Source organism: Schistocerca cancellata, chromosome 2 (genome assembly GCF_023864275.1).
Source record: "Schistocerca cancellata isolate TAMUIC-IGC-003103 chromosome 2, iqSchCanc2.1, whole genome shotgun sequence".
NCBI classification, from domain to species: Eukaryota; Metazoa; Arthropoda; class Insecta; order Orthoptera; family Acrididae; genus Schistocerca; species Schistocerca cancellata.
The window spans coordinates 190,704,408-190,725,853 of record NC_064627.1 but is presented as its reverse complement, the minus strand read 5'-3'; the positions used below and the strand labels follow the sequence as shown (position 1 = coordinate 190,725,853).

The following is a 21,446-nucleotide window of genomic DNA, read 5'->3' as shown; positions in this document are numbered from 1 at the left end:
CTCACGGGATAGATAAGGATGGATAGTCTTTATTAGGCATGATAATATATAGTAATATCTTCTTGAACTTTAATATATTTCATTAATACTCCTTCAATCTTGCACCAAATATTAACTCTTTCATTTGCGTTGATTCTCCTTCTGTTCCTTGTATGAAGAAAGAATGGCTTGTCTGTAGTAACAACACATGTTCCATAATTCCTGTCTGCAACAACTCCTAGTGCAAACGTTCTGTAGGCGATATCATCTCTGTCATAATATGACTCCAATCCAGCAAGGGGTTCTTCATTTCCTCGAACTATAGCCAAGGTCATCCATGAATTACCAGTCACAACCTCGTTAGTTGTACAAGGGAAGTTAATCTTGCAACCAACAAATGCGAGTGGACCAGTCAGCAGTTCCTGTTGAGCGACTTGCTCTCTTGGGCGGCGCTACTTCCACTGCCACGCCCTGATAAGCTTATCTCTATGACGTCAAGGGACTCTAAATCTCGCTCGTGCAGATGATAAACGGGTATTCATTGGACAAATATATTATGCTAGAACTGACATGTGATTACATTTTCACGCCATTTCGGTGCATAGATCCAGAGAAATCAGTACCCAGAACAACCACCTCTGGCCGTAATAACGGCCTTGATACGCCTGGGCATTGAGTCAAACAGACCTTGGATGGCGTGTACAGGTACAGCTGCCCATGCAGCTTCAACATGATATCACAGTTCATCAAGAGTAGTGACTGGCGTATTGTGACGAGCCAGTTGCTCGGCCATCATTGACCAGACGTTTTCAATTGGTGAGAGATCTGGAGAATGTGCTGGCCAGGGCAGCAGTCGAACATTTTCTGTATCCAGAAAGGCCCGTACAAGACCTGCAACATGCGGTCGTGCATTATCCTGCTGAAATGTAGGTTTCCGCAGGGATCGAATGAAGGGTAGAGCCACGGGTCGTAACACATCTGCAACGTAACGTCCACTGTTCAAAGTGCCGTCAATGCGAACAAGAGGTGACCGACAGGTGTAGCCAATGGCACCCCACACCATCACACCGGGTGATACGCCAGTATGGCGGTGACGAATACACGCTTCCAATGTGCGTTCACCGCGATGTCGCCAAACACGGATGCGACTATCGTGATGCTGTAAACAGAACCTGGATTCATCCGAAAAAATGACGTTTTGCCTTCGTGCACCCAGGTTCGTCGTTGAGTACACCATCGCAGGCGCTCCTATCTGTGATGCAGCGTAAAGGGTAACCGCAGCCGTGGTCTCCGATCTGATAGTCCATGCTGCTGCAAACGTCGTCGAACTGTTCGTGCAGATGGTCGTTGTCTTGCAAACTGCCCCATCTATTGATTCAGGGATCGAGACGTGGCTACACGATCCGTTACAGCCATGCGGATAAGATGCCTGTCATCTCGACTGCTAGTGATACGAGGCCGTTGGGATCCAGCACGGGGTTCCGTATTACCCTCCTGAACCCACCGATTCCATATTCTGCTAACAGTCATTGTATCTCGACCAACGAGAGCAGCAATGTCGCGATACGATAAACCGCAATCGCGATAGGCTACAATCCGACCTTTATCAAAGTCGGAAACCTGATGGCACGCATTTCTCCTCCTTACACTAGGCATCACAACAACGTTTCACCAGGCAGCGCCGATCAACTGCCGTTTGTGTATGAGAAATCGGTTGGAAACTTTCCCCATGTCAGCACGTTGTAGGTGTCGCCACTGGCACCAACCTTGTGTGAATGCTCTGAAAAGCTAATCATTTGCATATCACAGCATCTTCTTCCTGTCGGTTAAATTTCGCGTCTGTAGCACGTAATCTTCGTGGTGTAGCAATTTTAATGGCCATTAGTGTATATAGCTTTCAAATAGTGGCATTAACACCTAACATAAAGTGGCTGCAACCGAGTGAGGTAGCCCAGGGGTTAGCACACTGGACTCGCATTCGGGAGGATAACGGTTCAAACGCACGTCTGGCTATCCTGATTTCGGTTTTCCGTGATTTCCCTAAATCGCTTTAGGCAAATTCCGCGATGGTTTCTTTGAAAGGGCGCGGCCGGCTTCCTTCTCCATCCTTCCCTAATCCGCTGGGAACCGATGACATTGTTCTTTAGTCTCCTCCCCCAAATCAATCAACAATGTAGTTTTGATTACAGCTTGTGAGATGAAATTATGAACATCTTCTTCATACAGCCCAGGCGCTACACACACACTTTGCACTGTATGATATGCTCCTATGATAGTAAAAATGGGACATTTACATCACATACTTTTAAATATCTCATAAAAATGCGTTCTCCACGTTGCTTGTAGTTCTCGCAATGGATCACATACTGCTTGATTGTTCACTTCGCAACAGATAAACGAACTAATTGACAGCACAATGCAACAGTAACTGCATAATGGCTACTACATTGCTGTAGGGCCCAAACATTATTATTATTATACACGTAGAGGCCCCAAGATAACTAATTGATGTGAGATATTCCCCGGTACCACACTGCTTTTGTCTTCTCACTATGCATTTTCTTCCTTTCTTCTGACAGAGTTCTTCTTGTCTTGAATTTCTTGACTTTTTGGCCCACATTCCACTTAAGCATTTTGCCGATGTATGTTTCAGTGCCTGTTGTGCCAGCATCCTTGCAGTGTTTTCTGACTTCGGTGATGGACTTCCTGTTCTTAATGCTCTGTGTACTCCAAGATCAGGCGTTTTTTTTTTTTTTTTTCTGTTAGAGTGGCGTCCTCTGTGTATTTCAATAAAATTTCAGTCGAAGTTTCCCCATGTCATGTACTGTGTTACATGCGTGTTCGGTCTCTTATCTACCCCGCAATCTGTAGCGCTCTTCTGCTTATTGGGCCCTAGGATTTTTCTAGTGTTTCTTCTCTCTAGTTTCATCATGTTATCACGTGCACCTTTTGGGCACATGATCAACGTTTCTCATGTGTATAACGTTTCTCACTTGGTGATGGTGTTAGAACGTCTCACTTTCTCAATAAGTAATAGACATGATTTACTGTAGATGTTTCCAGTTTTCCAGAATGCTCTAGTCATCTTTTGATTTCTCTGTTCGTGAGCACAGATTATTATTATTATTATTATTATTGTTGTTGTTGTTGTTGTTACTAGTGGCACTGTTCAGACACAGAGCATGTGTGCTAAAGTCTTGCTGTTTCTGTCAGTTCAGAAGCAAGGAGTCCGCCAACCAAGTGATTTACAAACAATAAGTACAACACACACAGTTCAACTTGGTTGATTGAAGTGTTGGTGCGGGGTGTGGTTGGCTCAAATGTCGCAAGGGAGACAACTGCTGCAGCGTAGCGTGTTTTGTAGCTACTGTGGATAACTAGGTCTCTTTTCTGAGGAGTTGTAGGTAGGACTCGCGATGCAGTGAGAATTACTTAATCATTCTGCAAATAAAGGTCGTTAGAAATAAGCAGACGCAGTTGTTTCATTGAGTCGTCAAATCGCGATTTAATAAAACACCTTCAAAAACTGAACACAATTTATCTTCCATCACTTTAAAAATTTAGATCTTGAAAGAAAATTCTTTTTCACGTTAAAATTTAGCTAGCTGGTAATATCCATGATAGGTGGAGGAGGTGGGTGGCAGAGGGGGCTGGTGCTAGCTAATACCTGATTGCAGTCAGGGGTCATGTTCTCAGTAAGGTTGGGAAGGACTGGTGTAAACGATAACTGTTTACCGCGTATCGCAATGGTGTAGGGGAAGTCGAGCAGTCCGATATAGGACACTTGCGATCAAGGCCGGAAGTAACATCAAACTGGTCTACAAAATCCGCTTAAGCAACGGCGTAGGTACGCCGCGCAACGTTTCCAATATCTTCTCGCTTTCTTAAGTGCCCTTCACAGGCTCAGATATTTACACCAACTTCTCTGTACGGATAATGTTTGCACATACGAACTGTTGCGTGTGAATCAATATATCAATATTTTTTCCAAAATGTATCGATGAAAATAAACAATACCTTTTCCTCAGATATGTCATTGGCCGGCCGGAGTGGCCAGGCGGTTCTAGGCGCTACACTCCGGAACCGCGCGACCGCTACGGTCGCAGGTTCGAATCCTGCCTCGGGCATGGATGTGTGTGATGTCCTTAGGTTAGTTAGGTTTAAGTAGTTCTGAGTTCTAGGGGACTGATGACCTCAGAAGTTAAGTCCCATAGTGCTCAGAGCCATTTGAACCATTTTTTGATATGTCATTATATCGATACAGAAGGGGCAATATCGACTGCCGATATTTTTCTTTTATATTATACTTTTCCCAATTTTCTGTACACATTTGAAGTTGTTCTTTTTAATTTGTAGTACAACATAATTTTACTTTCACAATGTGAAGGAGTCTTACCATGCGTACCCAGCGAGGGGCAGAGGGAACCCCCCCCCCCCCCCCCTAGAAGATATTCGCAGTTTTTCACTAGTTTACTGTTTTATTTAATAAGAAATGCTGCATGTTTTCTCGGGTTGTACAAGTGCATTCTTGTATTTAAAATGTTTATTAAAAGCAGTTTTTCACTGGTTTACTGTTTTATTTAATAAGAAGTGCTGTATGTTGTCTCGAGTCCTTGTTTCCTGAGACTAGTATGACCTGCCCCCCCCCCCCCCCCCAGTTCAGATCCTGGGTACGCCCTTCAGTCTTACTACTTTTCTTACTACTTTTTGAGCTTTCATCACGTCAAGTCTTGCTATTTGACAATGTGAAACAAGTCATGCGGCACCAAAGAAGGCGTCCGACAATTTTAACGCAATTAGTGAACTATTTATTCCCATCAGCATTCTTCGTAAATGGTTGTCGAAAATGAGCAAAAATTTAATTGATAAGACTGGTTTTTGCGGTGGGCTGAGACGTGTGAGGGGAAAGGCTGACGTAATCCGCGCTCGGCGCACCCAACACAAACTGCAACGTTTAGCTTCAACATGCAATTTTGACACTGCATCTGCTAGGCCGCTGCCGTTGGCAGAAACGAAAAGCAGGGAAGTCGGCATGAAGTGTTCGAGACAAATTCGACTTGTGCCGGATCCATCAGGCACCTTTTATTATACCACTTACATGCAGCTACCATTGTTAACAATGTGGTTATCGCCAAGCGTGAAGGTGCAGCGTTTTCCTTTCAGTTCTTGTTCTAAGTGGGCTAGGCAGGCTGCTAGTTTGTTTATGTACATAATATCTAATAAAAAATCAATACATAAATATAAAGCTCTAAAACTGGCAGTGTATTTACAATGTGAAGCCGATATTTTTATGTGCCTCTACGTCGATATTTCTTCCGTCGATATATCGGTATATCGATACTTTTTCTCGACACATCCGGAGCCGGGAATGATATTTTTAAAAATATCAACAGTCCTACCAAATATCTCACTGTTGCTATAAGCCTTTCATAAACACTTAATGATTTCCTCATTACAGTGTCTTTCCTCCCTCTATATGGCGTAGCATAACGCAACAACCCAGTTGTTCCAGTCCTTTTTTACAACTTTTATCGCCTTCAAAGATTACGTGGATCTCCCGGATAGCCGTGCGTGTTAAAAGCGTCACTTACGGGACAGGGAGAGGCGCCGGCCCACGAATCGAATCAGCCCGGTGGATTAAGGACCAGAGTCGATGCACCGGCCAGCATGGATGTGATTTTTCGGAGGTTTTCACATCCCACTAGCTTAAACCCTGGCTGGTACTCAAGCCCATCCACAGTTACACGATTCGCAAACATTTAGGAAACTTGTGGTGGCTCACTTTCACATGAGAAGTATTACACGCAGCCAGATGGCGTACGCATGATCCGTTCCGGTGACTAACGGGGGGCCTACAAGAAGGGTATCCGACCACCCCTTAAACTAGGCCCGCCCGGTTGGCCGTGCGGTCTAACGCACGGCTTTCCGGGAGGGAAGGAGTGCCTGGTCCCCGGCACGAATCCGCCAGGCGGATTTGTGTCGAGGTCCGGTGAACCGGCCACTCTGTGGATGGTTTTTAGGCGGTTTTCCATCTGCCTCGGCGAATGCGGGCTGGTTCCCCTTATTCCGCCTCAGTTACATTATGTCGGCGATTGCTGCGCAAACAAGTTCTCCACGTATGCGTACACCACCATTACTCTACCACGCAAACATAGGGGTTACACTCGTCTGGAGTGAGACGTTTCCTGGGGGGTCCACCGGGGGCCGAACCGCACAATAACCCTGGGTTCGGTGTGGGGCGGCGGAGGGGTGAAGTGGACTGCGGTAGTCGTTGTGGGGTTGTGGACCACTGTGGCTACGGCGGGGACGGAGCCTCTCCGTCGTTTCTAGGTCCTCGGTTAAAATACAAATACAAAAAAATACCCCTTAAACTAACCGTGCCAATCCGTTAATAACCACGCCGAAGCTACGGTGATGCAGGACAAAGGCATAACCAAAAAAGAAGAAGTGGAAGGATTACCATTGCACGTTTCAGAAGTCACTTTTTCGTCCATTTTCTCTATATTTATCTTTTCCTTTTTTAACTTCGCAAGTAAGAGCACTAGACAGAATAATTATCTTACAAGAAAATTTGTTTAATTTGGCCATGGCCAGGTAATACACTGCACTCTCGGACTGTTGATTCAGGATTGTGCGAAACCCGAATTGTGGTTGGAAGGTGTACATCCGAGCTCAGCAGTGCAGTCCAGGTGTGCAGACGATCGTTGCAAACATGGTCTACTCAGATAAACCTGAGCATATAGAGGGGCATTACACCCCCGGCTTAGTAGACTCGTGATGACTGGGTGTTGTGTGCTGTCCTTAGGTTAGTTAGGTTTAAGTAGTTCTAAGTTATAGGGGACTGATGACCATAGATGTTAAGTCCCGTAGTGCTCAGAGCCATTTTTTTCTTAGTGGACTGTTTCCTTAACATAATTCATTTGAACTCTCAAGTAGAGGTAATTAAAGCAGACAAATTGTAAACGTTATGCAAAAACTAACTACAATTACAATTCTATCTAAACTGAGCTCTTGCAGGCGGTGTAGTTTTGTAGAAAGAAGGCCAGACGATGAAACGATTTAACTGTCAATTTTTGAATTTAAAATTTGCAGTATTTTGAGGTAAAATACACGCAAACGTATGTTTTCATTTTGTAAGTGCAAAAGCAGCAGTGTGTTTTAATGTTCAAGGACGATTTTAGTCGAAATTTCACACGTTGGTCATACATTGTAGCTTACGTGTTTCTTTGTAAGCCAATTTGTAGCTGTTTTCTGGCTTCACAGACCGCAAGTGTCCTATATCAATTTGTTCGTCTAGACTATGTGCATTACTTAACAACTAAAACGTTCAACTAGTCTCAGTTGCAGTTGCCTATTCAGCGGCTTAAAGGGGGGAGGGGGGCAACAAAAGTTTGATTTTCAGTATTTCAGTCGTGCGGTTCTAGGCGCTGCAGTCTGGAACCGCGAGACCGCTACGGTCGCAGGTTCGAATCCTGCCTCGGGCATGGATGTGTGTGATGTCCTTAGGTTAGTTAGGTTTAACTAGTTCTAAGTTGAGTCCCATAGTGCTCAGAGCCATTTGAACCATTTTTCAGTATTTCACATAAGTATTGACAGAATTTTAAAATTTTAAATGCTGCCATAATCTACTCATTAAGAGGCATGTATACTCTTACGTTAAATATTTAACGCAATAAGGCATGTAGTAAAGTTTACGTCTTGAGGCATCGTAATTCATGGTGCGCAAATTACTCAGCCTGTATTCACTCAGTATTTGAGAGTAAGTGCAATGACCGACTTCCAACAAACTTTATACGTAACTTCAAATTTTTGTAGACTTTTTCCCACCTACATCCGCATAAACTATTGAAAGGGTAGCGGTTCATACCTTACTAAATGCTTGCTGATCATGCGGTAAAACATCAGCGTCAAGCATGACTTTTTAATTCATTATTCCGTTATTACTAACTCAATTGGCTATCCACTTTGCGGACAGTGCCCACATATACCTTTGATAATAGAATTGTATCACAGTATAAAACACAGTTTATGAGAAAACTGTTTATCACTTTACGTCATTTGTAAAGTAATCAGAGGTCTGAAGCTGTTTTATACATGAGAGTTCGAGTCTTTAAACAGTCGGCGTCGAATGGGAGGCATTGGTAATGAACTAATTGAAGAGTTTGATCACACAGGTCACGAAGAAGGAAATTATTTTGGGTTATAAAGGGCGATTTCTTGATGATGTTACAAACTTTCTGGGCTGATGGTGAAGGATAAATGTATCAGTCTGAGGTAAGGGAAACTGATCCGGAAAAGACCGAGTCGAAATTTATAAGCGAAAATCTTCTGCTACTTCTAGGACTACTTCTAGGAAAGCTCTTTGCTTCCCATATTTGGGAGAAGGCAGTAACGACTAAAACAAGAAAACATTTTATAGTAAGCAGGGGCTCTAAAATGCATAGCTTAATAGCTATGGACACCATGTTGGTGGAAGACAACAAACAAACAAGCAAAGATAAATAAGTGCTCATAGCTCCTAAGGTATGCAAAAGTCCACGTTTACTAGAAATTTTTTCTTGTTTTGGCCTGTACTACCTCCTCCAAAAACATAGAAAGCAAAGAGCTTTCAAGAGAAAAAGTCCACTGTCTGAGATATCAGAACGATTTTCGCTTAAGAGTTTCAACTCGGTATTTTCGGATCAGGGCCCCTTACATCAGATTGATTCATTTACCTTTCTCCATTTTCCCCCAATGTTTGTAATATCGTCATGGAATCACCTTGTAGTTTGTTAGGCAGGAAATATCCCTGTCTGACTAAGTCAGAGTTTCATCTGCCCAGCATATAGTAAGAAAGAATGCAGAGTTTTGTGAAAGTAACGCAGAATAAAATGTACATCACTGGCGCTCGCGACATAGCTATGTGGTTTCCCTTTCGATGCACCGCGCTGACATGCAGGCCGCCGTCCCTATAGTGTTGTCAGCGACTTTTATTTCAGTTGCTTCTTTAATTACACTGTCCCAAAAACCGTTGGTGCGAGTCACGTCAGAGGTGTCAAATTTGACCCAGTAGCCGTTTTCAATAACATGCGCAGCTAAAGTGGAATTTTGGGGCGGTGTAGGCAATAAAACTTCCATGCGTCTACCTGCATTGTTCTACATCTTCCACTGTTTGTCCGACCTAAGACTGGTCGCACTCTCAACGTGTTTTTCAAACCCCAGGTGTTCTAAAACAGTCACATCCTCAACTGGTCTGAGTAATTGCTGGATTTTCGACAAAGGTCGCCTGAAGATAGACTTGATTTCGTGTCTTCTTTTCCTGCTCCTCGTCGATAACCTGATTGCTACTCTTACTTAAAATGATTTCATTTATTTAGTGACAGTTGTAGCCGTTATTCCTGAATACCTAGCGTATATAGCTCACCTCAGGGGCAGCTTGTCGGTGTCTGATGTTCTTGTATCACAGCGTCTGTGCCGGATGATGGCGGCTGATGGCATGCAAGTACAGATCGGCGTGTGTACGTTTCGTGTAGACGCTGTGGCCAAGGCAAAAAAATGGAAATGAGCGTATGGCATCGTTGGCCGGGAGGCCCCTAGCTGGGGAAGTTCGGCCGCCAAGTGCAAGCCTCATTTTACTCGACGCCACATTGGGCGACTTGCGTGCCGGTGATGAGGATGAAATGATGATGAGGACAACACAACACCCAATCCCCGAGCGGATAAAATCTCCAACCCGGTCGGGAATCGGACCAGGGCCCGCTTGCATGGGAGGCGAGCACGTTACCACCCAGCTAAGCAGTCGGACTGCGGGCAAGGCATTCATACCTTTCAGAAAGACGAGATGACCCAGGGAATTCCACGAAAACATTCCCCAGACCATTATGCTACCTTCTCCGGCCTGGACACTTCCAACAATTGTTGCAGGGTGTTCGCTTTCAGACGGTTCACACCGTTCACGCCAACAGACATCTGTTATCTCAAAAGGCCACCTGTCACCTCTCTGTGGACGTCCAGTCGCGATACTGATGTGCGTATTCCAGCCTTCGTCGTTGATGAACAACAGTCAACATGAATACATGAGCCAGACACTTGTTGCGGAGGCCCACACGCAGCAATGTTCGTTGAGTGGTCGGTATCTCCTTGGTTTACCTGAGCGATCAGTTGCTCAAGAGTCGCACGTCTATCCACCCGTACATATCTTCCCAGACGTCGTATACCACTGTCATTTATGGCCCATGGTACACCACAGTTGCCTTGGCGATGATTTTGGATACTGCCATTTTGCCATTCACAGTATATTTTAACTATGGTAACAGGCAAACAATTTACAAACTAAGGCGTTTTAGAAGTGCTTCCATCCTTGGCTCGAAACCCAATGATCATGCTCGTGTGGACGTCAGATAATTCGCTCCGTTTTCGCATCAAGTCAACGACTGCATTTTTTTCCACATCCTCTAAGACGCTTTATACAGGGTGTTACACAAAGGTACGGCCAAACTTTCAGGAAACATTCCTCACACACAAATAAAGAAATGATGTTATGTGGACATGTGTCCGGAAACGCTTAATTTCCACGTTAGACGCAGGAGGAGCTGGCCACTGTTCGCGAACAGCTGAGCGTGTTGATGGCCGCGGTCAGCCGTCTTCAGGCTGCTGCCTCGGAGTGTAGCGGCAGTGGGGAGTCTGGTGCGTCGCAAGGTACACCCCAGGTGTTACATGCTTCACCCACTGTCCCTGCTGTCGAGACATCTTCGCGGGTACCGGGCGCGGTTGGGCCACCCTCTTCCCAAGGGGAGTGGCGGGTTCAGCGGCGTTCGCGGCGCACGAGGCGGAAGGTCAATGTGGAGGCTGGCCGTGTGGCATCGCCCGCTCTGCCTGTGAGGGGACATGTGGCTGCTCCTTCAGCAAGGTCCGAGCAGGCACACGGGGAGAGGGGTTTATTAGTTATTGGGAGCTCCAACGTTAGGCGGGTGATGGAGCCCCTTAGGGAAATAGCGAGAAGGTCGGGGAAGAAGGCCAGTGTTCACTTTGTCTGCTTGCCGGGGGGTCTCATCCGAGATGTGGAGGAGGCCCTACCGGCGGCGATAGAGAGCACTGGGTGCACCCGACTGCAAATTGTTGCTCATGTCGGCACCAATGACTCCTGCTGTCTGGGTTCAGAGGTCATCCTCAGTTCGTACAGGCGGTTGGCGAAATTGGTGAAGGCGGAAAGCCTCGCTCGCGGGGTGGAATCAGAGCTAACTATTTGTAGTATCGTTCCCAGAACCGATCGCGGTTCTCTGGTTTGGAGCCGAGTGGAAGGCTTAAACCAGAGGCTCAGACGATTCTGCGGAGATCTGGGGTGCAAATTTCTCGACCTCCGCTATCGGGTGGAGAAATGTAGGGTCCCCCTGAATAGGTCAGGCGTGCACTACACGCCGGAAGCGGCTACAAGGGTAGCGGAGTACGTGTGGAGTGCACATGGGGGTTTTTTAGGTTAGAGAATCCCCTCCCTAGGCCCGACAAGACGCCTCCTGAGACGCGGCAAGATAGGAGTAGGCAAAATGCAACAGGGAATAACAATATTAATGTGCTAATAGTAAACTGCAGGAGCGTCTATAGAAAGGTCCCAGAACTGCTCTCATTAATAAACGATCACAAAGCCCATATAGTACTAGGGACAGAAAGTTAGCTGAAACCAGACGTAAACAGTAACAAAATCCTAAACTCAGATTGGAATGTATACCGCAGAGACAGGCTGAACAGTGAAGGGGGAGGCGTGTTTATAGCGATAAGAAGTGCAATAGTATCGAAGGAAATCGACGGAGATCCGAAATGTGAAATGATTTGGGTGAAGGTCGCGGTTAAAGCAGGCTCAGACATGGTAATTGGATGTCTCTATAGGCCCCCTGGCTCAGCAGCTGTTGTGGCTGAGCACCTGAAGGATAATTTGGAAAATATTTTGAGTAGATTTCCCCACCATGTTATAGTTCTGGGTGGAGATTTTAATTTGCCGGATATAGACTGGGAGACTCAGACGTTCATAACGGGTGGCAGGGACAAAGAATCCAGTGAAATTTTTTAAAGTGCTTTATCTGAAAACTACCTTGAGCAGTTAAACAGAGAACCGACTCGTGGCGATAACATATTAGACCTTCTGGTGACAAACAGACCCGAACTATTTGAAAAAGTTAACGCAGAACAGGGAATCAGCGATCATAAAGCGGTTACGGCATCGATGATTTCAGCCGCAAATAGGAATATTAAAAAGGGTAGGAAGATTTTTCTGTTTAGAAAAAGTGACAAAAAGCAGATTTCAGAGTACCTGTTGGCTCAACACAAAAGTTTTGTCTCAAGTACAGATAGTGTTGAGGATCAGTGGACAAAGTTCAAAACCATCGTACAATATGCGTTAGATGAGTATGTGCCAAGCAAAATCGTAAGAGATGGAAAAGAGCCACCGTGGTACAACAACCGAGTTAGAAAACTGCTGCGGAAGCAAAGGGAACTTCACAGCAAACATAAACATAGTCAAAGCCTTGCAGACAAACAAAAATTACGCGAAGCGAAATGTAGTGTGAAGAGAGCTATGCGAGAGGCGTTCAATGAATTCGAAAGTAAAGTTCTATGTACTGACTTGGCAGAAAATCCTAAGAAATTTTGGTCTTATGTCAAAGCGGTAGGTGGATCAAAACAAAATGTCCAGACACTCTGTGACCAAAATGGTACTGAAACAGAGGATGACAGACTAAAGGCCGAAATACTAAATGTCTTTTTCCAAAGTTGTTTCACAGAGGAAGATTGCACTGTAGTTCCTTCTCTAGATTGTCGCACAGTTGACAAAATGGTAGATATCGAAATAGACGACAGAGGGATAGAGAAACAATTAAAATCGCTCAAAAGAGGAAAGGCCTCTGGACCTGATGGGATACCAGTTCAATTTTACACAGAGTACGCGAAGGAACTTGCCCCCCTTCTTGCAGCGGTGTACCGTAGGTCTCTAGAAGAGCGTAGCGTTCCAAAGGATTGGAAAAGGGCACAGGTCATCCCCGTTTTCAAGAAGGGACGTCGAACATATGTGCAGAACTATAGACCTATATCTCTAACGTCGATCAGTTGTAGAATTTTGGAACGCGTATTGTGTTCGAGTAAAATGACTTTTCTGGAGACTAGAAATATACTCTGTAGGAATCAGCATGGGTTTCGAAAAAGACGGTCATGTGAAACCCAGCTCGCGCTATTCGACCACGAGACTCAGAGGGCCATAGACACGGGTTCACAGGTAGATGCCGTGTTTCTTGACTTCCGCAAGGCGTTCGATACAGTTCCCCACAGTCGTTTAATGAACAAAGTAAGACCATAAGGACTATCAGACCAATTGTGTGATTGGATTGAGGAGTTCCTAGATAACAGGACGCAGCATGTCATTCTCAATGGAGAGAAGTCTTCCGAAGTAAGAGTAATTTCAGGTGTGCCGCAGGGGAGTGTCATAGGACCGTTGCTATTCACAATATACATAAATGACCTGGTGGATGACATCGGAAGTTCACTGAGGCTTTTTGCAGATGATGCTGTGGTGTATCGAGAGGTTGTAACAATGGAAAATTGTACTGAAATGCAGGAGGATCTGCAGCGAATTGACGCATGGTGCAGGGAATGGCAACTGAATCTCAATGTAGACAAGTGTAATGTGCTGCGAATACACAGAAAGATAGATCCTTTATCATTTAGCTACAAAATAGCAGGTCAGCAACTGGAAGCAGTTAATACCATAAATTATCTGGGAGTACGCATTAGGAGTGATTTAAAATGGAATGATCATATAATGTTGATTGTCGGTAAAGCAGATGCCAGACTGAGATTCATTGGAAGAATCCTAAGGAAATGCAATCCGAAAACAAAGGAAGTAGGTTACAGTACGCTTGTTCGCCCACTGCTTGAATACTGCTCAGCAGTGTGGGATCCGTACCAGATAGGGTTGATACAAGACATAGAGAAGATCCAACGGAGAGCAGCGCGCTTCGTTACAGGATCATTTAGTAATCGCGAAAGCGTTACGGAGATGATAGATAAACTCCAGTGGAAGACTCTGCAGGAGAGACGCTCAGTAGCTCGGTACGGGCTTTTGTCAAAGTTTCGAGAACATACCTTCACCGAAGAGTCAAGCAGTATATTGCTCCCTCCTACGTATATCTCGCGAAGAGACCATGAGGATAAAATCAGAGAGATTAGAGCCCACACAGAGGCATACCGACAATCCTTCTTTCCACGAACAATACGAGACTGGAATAGAAGGGAGAACCGATAGAGGTACTCAAGGTACCCTCCGCCACACACCGTCAGGTGGCTTGCGGAGTATGGATGTAGATGTAGATAGATGTAGATACTGTAAAAAAATGGTTCAAATGGCTCTGAGCACTATGGGACTTAACATCTATGGTCATCAGTCCCCTAGAACTTAGAACAACCTAAACCTAACTAACCTAAGGACATCACACACATCCATGCCCGAGGCAGGATTCGAACCTGCGACCGTAGCAGTAGCGCGGCTCCGGACTGAGCGCCGAGAACCGCTAGACCACCGCGGCCGGCTCGTATGTACTGTACTTCCTCGATTCACAGCCATGATTTCATACGGGATACTCTACCTATGCTGCTGGAACATGTGCCTTTACAAGTACGACACAACATGTGGTCCATGCACGATGGAGCTCGTGCACATTTCAGTCGAAGTGTTCGTACGCTTCTCAACAACAGATTCGGTGACCGATGGATTGGTAGAGGCGGACCAATCCCATGGCCTCCACGCTTTCCTGACCTCAACCCTTTTGACTTTCATTTATGGGGGCATTTGAAAGCTCTTGTCTACGCAACCCCGGTACCAAATGTAGAGACTCTTCGTGCTCGTATTGCGGACGGCTGTGACACAATACACCATTCTCCAGGGATGCATCAGCACATCAGGGATTCCATGCGACAGAGGGTGGATGCATGTATCCTCGCTAACGGAGGACATTTTGAACAATTCCTGTAACAAAGTGTTTGAAGTCACGCTGGTACGTTCTGTTGCTGTGTGTTTCCATTCCATGATTAATGTGATTTGAAGAAAAGTAATAAAATGAGCTCTAACATGGAAAGTAAGCGTTTCCGGACACGTGTCCACATAACATATTTTCTTTCTTTGTGTGTGAGGAATGTTTCCTGAAAGTTTGCCCGTACCTTTTTGTAACACCCTGTATACCCTCCATTGTTAGTGCTGCCACATGCTGCTTCTGAATGGTTACTGCACGATGACGAAGAATATAGGCGGTGATCGCATTAATCTGACTGGAACATGCAATTGCCTTTAGCTGCAGTGACTAAATGAAACAGTTACACAATGCCCATAAAGTTTCTTACGCACTTTCATGCATGTGTAGATAATTTAAAAATGGTCGCTTGACAAAACTGGTTTTCTGTGAATCAATATACGTTATACTAGCTTTTGTTGGTAGGTACCATGATGCTGTTATTTAAATACACTGAAGCTGTGCAGCATTTTTTACAGAAAATAAGTAATTAATCCTCTCTAATAAACAGCCTTGAGTAGTGTGGCATGTGTAAAAATTTCTTTTTTTCTTTGTTCGCAGAGTCCAGTGTATCAGGTGACAGAGTCATCTGAGAGTTCCACCAGCTCCGTCAGCTCGACGAGCTCGACCACTCCGAGCACTTCGACGACCACAGTGAGGCCCACGTATTACAGGACACCGACGCCAGTGCGCAGCGTGCAGATCCTGGACCCTGGCACAGATCCCGCCACTGAGGGCTCCTCCAAAAGGTCCGTGGACGCAGCCACAGACACCAAGGGCAAGAGGGAGGCCAGCCAGGGCGCTGCTACTGCTGCTTCTGACCATAAGGCTGGAGAAGAGGGTATCGAGAAGGCTGTGGACAGCGCCATTGAAACAAATAGTCAGAAGGCGGAGGGCAGCGTCACCGAAACAACTAATGAGAAGGCGGTGGAAAACACGACAGAGGCGGCCAGCGAGAAGGCGCTGGTGGCTTGATGACAGGGCGCGTCAGCGCAGCACACCAACCTTCGATTCCAGCAGGGATCAGATGAACTCCCAGCTGATGTAATGGAGCATAGGAAATGCTCTACAAGTATTTTTTTGTCGTCATGACATACAGAACTTAATTATGTCACCAATGCCGGACACAAATCCAAAGATGCTCTCTGCTTTGTCTCCTTGTAACATTAGTTCTCTACAGCTAGCATAGTTCAGTTCCTGTAATATGAATTTCAGCAGTTAGGTAGAATTACCTTTACGAATCAGTCGTATAAGGACCTACCGTAGAAACAATGTTAATGGAAACAAGCGTAGACTCTGCTTATATCGAAGACTCAGCAAGTGTTGCTTTAAAGTAAACCGACTGAAGTATTTAAAATTGCGATGTATTTCCTGAGTGCTGCAATGGTTCTTCTATTAACTGCACTATGACTTATTTTGCTTGGCTCAGCACTATCTTAAGTGACCTTCACACATTATCTTAAAGACTTGTACACAACTCAGTTCACTTGTACTTATTCTGATGTGCCTGGCGAATTACCAGTTGAGTAGTCGGATTTGGTAAACGTTTCCCCATTTTTAACGTTATATCAAGATGCTTCAAAATTTTTGTGTTCAACAATCCTCAAACTGATTTCTTATCACAATTTTTGTCCTGTGCGTTAGATATAACGAATGATTCACAGCTTATTGTTATTGCTTGCTTTTATGTACATTTTTGTCAACAATGTGCAGAAAAAGGCTTCCTATATGTACTTCTGTGCTGTGAACATGTTTGTTTGTAGAGAAGTAAGTGCGTTTTTTAATTATCTTCATTACAATTTTCTTTAGCACTACCCATTGCATAAGTATGAAAAAAGAACCAAAAAACTGTAATTCCAAAAGAAGTACGACACCTCACTGCAATTCAAACGGAAGATTGTCAAAAAAAGAAATGGTACTGTGACGCTGAACTTGTAGATCACTAAGTATTTATTGTCACTGTACTGTTGTGATACATTGTTAGTATTAAGTAATTTTATATAATTTTTATACTTTTGTACGTGACACTATATGTGAATAAACATGACATATTTAACTTACTTGCTGCTCCATTTTTATCCTGAAAGTGTGCCGAGTTGCAGTTCAGTTTCTGTCTTCCATGACGATAACCAACCTGGGTTTGACGATACAATTATATTGCCTTCGAAAATAGAGAATGTACAGCTTATTCTCATGTTTTGGTTCTTATATTGTTAGCGCCTCCAGGAACGGTACAGAAGTATAGAACGTAATTCGGTTACGTTCATCATGAAACGTGATAGTCTAAACGCCCTCGGTAGTTGATTAATGCGGGAGAGCCGTTATTCATTTCCCGTTTTCTTTTTTGCCCAATCTTTAAGACGAAACACTCAGTCAATAACGAGAGAAGTAGTCTACCTGACACCCAGTTTATTCCGGTCCGAATTTAAATTTTTGTGGAATCTGCTAACAAAATGAATAAGCTAAGTTAAATAAAATATGTTGTATATGAAGACTTAGTAAGAGCCGAGAAAAAATTTCGTAGCACATTTACGTTGTCTTTTGTGTCAGCTCCTCTCCCCATTGGTAAATAGTTTCTAATCGATGTATGAGAACTCTACCCACATAGAATGTGTATGTGAAGTAGGCACATTGTAATGTACTGATTTCAAAAAGTAAGAAGCCTGACGCTTCTCTCAGATGATGAAAATGTGAAATCATATCAATGTAACAAAATTTAATTTCATTCAACAGCGATAGAAAATGTTTGCGTTAATAAGTATCAACACAAGCTGCACCAGACTAACAATAGAAATATTAATATGCTCTGTACGTAAGCGTTGTGTTAATAACATGAAGAGAAATTTAAACATATTGTTCTACATACAGAATCATCTCACGATACGTAACAAATTTTATTGTAATGATGCGTTACTGTTCGAGCACCGAAATTGAAGGCTTCAGATTTTTTTTTCCCTACACAGATGAAAATCAAGTGAGTCGCAATGAAAGTCACAATTCAGTTGCTAAGCAATGGTCGTTTCATAGAAGTCGCTAAATTATTCGGGTTGTATGGAGAAGTGTTCGAAAGTGCATTGTTACCGAACACGGTCTGTTAGCAAGCTCGTTTCGAGTCGCCGAAAGTATAGGTGCACAACATCCAAATTTGGAGTATCGCCATCCCAGCAGCTGCCGATGTGTGGGCCAGGCAAAACGCGATGGATGGCTTCCAGATATACGGATGGGTCTCCGAAGGTACCAACAGTCGTAGATGCTGTCATGCAAGCTGTAAGTATATTCAACCCCGACGCACTAACAAAATGCGGGACAAGACGATTTTGCGATAATGGCCGTCGGCGGTCAAAAAGAATTTGCGGTACTGACCCTCGGCTTTGACCACTGAGGTCCTGAATGTCATTTCTTTACGTTGTTGTTTGCTGTCTCATTTTCGATGTTTACGAGAGAAATTATATTTTTAATCTCTGTTGTGAGAGAGAAGTAAGATAATGTCTACTCTGTCTCGGAGAAAGTGATAATATTTTATTCATTTACAGTCACCGCGCGACCGCTACGGTCGCAGGTTTGAATCCTGCCTCGGGCATGGATGTGTGTGATGTCCTTAGGTTAGTTAGGTTTAAGTAGTTCTAAGTTCTAGGGGACTGATGACCTCAGCAGTTAAGTCCCATAGTGCTCAGAGCCATTTGAGCCATTTAGCAGTCTTTTATCAGTCTTTACAATAAATACATTTTTAGTTCGAACTGTTTATCGTGTCGCCCATTACTGCTGTAACACTTTCTACGCGATACTTGGTTCGTTTTCATTTCGATAAATAATTAAAGTTCTTCAAAAAAATGGCTCTGAGCACTATGGGACTCAACATCTTAGGTCATAAGTCCCCTAGAACTTAGAACTACTTGAACTTAACTAACCTAAGGACACCACACACACCCATGCCCGAGGCAGGATTCGAACCTGCGACCGTAGCAGTCCCGCGGTTCCGGACTGCAGCGCCAGAACCGCTAGACCACTAAAGTTCTTCTCTTGGTAATCATTTTTATTTACTACTGCGCATATTCGGCAACTGTTTATCACTGTCTTCACTTGACTTACGTAGCTGAAATGTACTTTCCGATACTAATTACGATTTTTTTACGACAAATAATTTTTTAGTTCGTTGTATGCGCCATGCTGACCTATACAGCTGTACAGCTTGTTTTGACCGTAATCGATTCGTTTTATTTCCAATAAATTTTTCTTTTATTTACGTATGACTGATCATAGTTGTATTTCGAATTATTTTTTCTTCTGTCGAAGGTAACTCCACTAAGAGAAACTGTCTGTGACGTGAACGTTTCAAAATATCGCCAATAATATGACGTTATAGTCGCCATATTATTTACGTCGTCTGCTATGCTTTCATCACATCGGTGGTCAAAACCGACGGCTTGTTTTGCAATTTCCTCTTTATCCGCCATCGGCTTTGACCAGTGACCTAATGGTAATGGCTGCCGAGGCATAACTTAATGGTCTGTATTTTGAATTTAATTTTTTTACAGTGTTATTCCCTGTCTTTTTTGTCTGCTTCGTGAGGTATAATATTACATTTCAGAGGAAATTCTAATACTTAGTCCATTTCTCAGTCGTTTTCTTTACGATAAATACAGGGTGTTACAAAAAGGTACGGCCAAACTTTCAGGAAACATTCCTCACACACAAATAAAGAAAAGATGTTATGTGGACATGTGTTCAGAAACGCTTAATTTCCATGTTAGAGCTCATTTTAGTTTCGTCAGTATGTTCTTCCACCTACGCTCAATGGAGCACGTTATCATGATTTCATACGGGATACTCTACCTGTGCTGCTAGAACATGTGCCTTTACAAGTACGACACAACATGTGGTTCATGCACGATGGAGCTCGTGCACATTTCAGTCGAAGTGTTCGTACGCTTCTCAACAACAGATTCGGTGACCGATGGATTGGTAGAGGCGGACCAATTCCATGGCCTCCACGCTCTCCTGACCTCAACCCTCTTGACTTTCATTTATGGGGGCATTTGAAAGCTCTTGTCTACGCAACCCCGGTACCGAATGTAGAGACTCTTCGTGCTCGTATTGTGGACGGCTGTGATACAATACGCCATTCTCCAGGGCTGCATCAGCGCATCAGGGATTCCATGCGACCATGGGTGGATGCATGTATCCTCGCTAACGGAGGCCATTTTGAACATGTCCTGTAACAAAGTGTTTGAAGTCACGCTGGTACGTTCTGTTGCTGTGTGTTTCCAATCCATGATTAATGTGATTTGAAGAAAAGTAGTAAAATGAGCTCTAACATTGAAAGTAAGCGTTTCCGGACACATGTCCACATAACATATTTTCTTTCTTTGTGTGTGAGGAATGTTTCCTGAAAGTTTGGCCGTACCTTTTTGTAACACCCTGTATACACAGGATGTGACAGACAGGCATGACCAAACTTTCAGGAAACATTCCTGACGCAAAGAGAAATAAAATGCGTCATATCGAAATGGGTGCGGAAACGCTTTATTTCCACGTTAGAGTTTATTTTTTACTTATCTTCATAATGAAATTAATTACGGAAAACACGGAAGCAGAATGTACCAGCAGTAGTTTTTCTTACATTAAATGTTCAAAATATCCTCTTGGTTATGTTCGGTAAGAATGTACAGCAAGCTGTAATTCTTCGGTCCACCGCCAGTGTTTGTTATTCCAACTGAACGAATGTCATGTTGATATGTGACTCACTTCATTGCGCTACTATCAGGCACGTACTATTAACAGTTTAATGTTCATCACGGAATGTGCAAGCACGTAGCATCAACTGTTTAGTGGTCATCATGGGTCTGGTTTCCGGAATAATTCAGTGTACATGTACATAAATGCTGAGTTCGCAAACGACCATTTACTGTATGGATTCGCAGATAGTACCGGTCGTGGCGCTCAACCTACGTATCGGGAGAGATTTCCAGAACGACAGTGTCCTGATAACAGGACATTTTAAGCAACTGATCGTCGTCTTCGGTTGCATGGGGCATTTAAGCCTAATATTGGTAGCTGGGGGAGGGCTAGAGGGACGGGGACACCTCAACTTTACGAGGAACTTAATCGTGCAGTTGACGGTAACCATTTGCCAGCGTGTGACAGTTAGCTGCAACAAGTTATGTTGACCCGACGACTGTCTGCAGAATGCTGCGTGACAACCTGCTGTGTCTGTACCACATAAACTGTGTGCAGTTATCATCAACAGCTTATCTTTCGGCACGAGCACACTTCCAACGCGTCAACCCTCACTTTTGTCAAAATGTGCTGTTCACGGATGAGACTTCGTTCTGAAGGGATGATTAATATGTTGAAGAGTTGCACAAATTCAGCTGCAAAATGGAAGTAAAGGGTTTCCAGACCCAAGTCCACCTAATCATTTTTTTGCTTAAGTGTGAGGAA

The 21,446-nt window shown here is 44.1% G+C and overlaps 1 protein-coding gene across 1 annotated transcript in view; it reads left to right on the top strand.

The window, feature by feature from the left end:
* Positions 1–17,065, top strand: part of LOC126144409 (uncharacterized) — a 122,687-nt gene extending 105,622 nt beyond the window's left edge. The window contains exon 9 of the mRNA XM_049915489.1: positions 15,567–17,065. Within this exon, the coding sequence (XP_049771446.1) occupies positions 15,567–15,980 (414 nt within the window). The 3' untranslated portion in view covers positions 15,981–17,065. The remainder of the gene's footprint in view (positions 1–15,566) is intronic.
* The last annotated feature ends 4,381 nt before the right edge of the window (positions 17,066–21,446 follow it).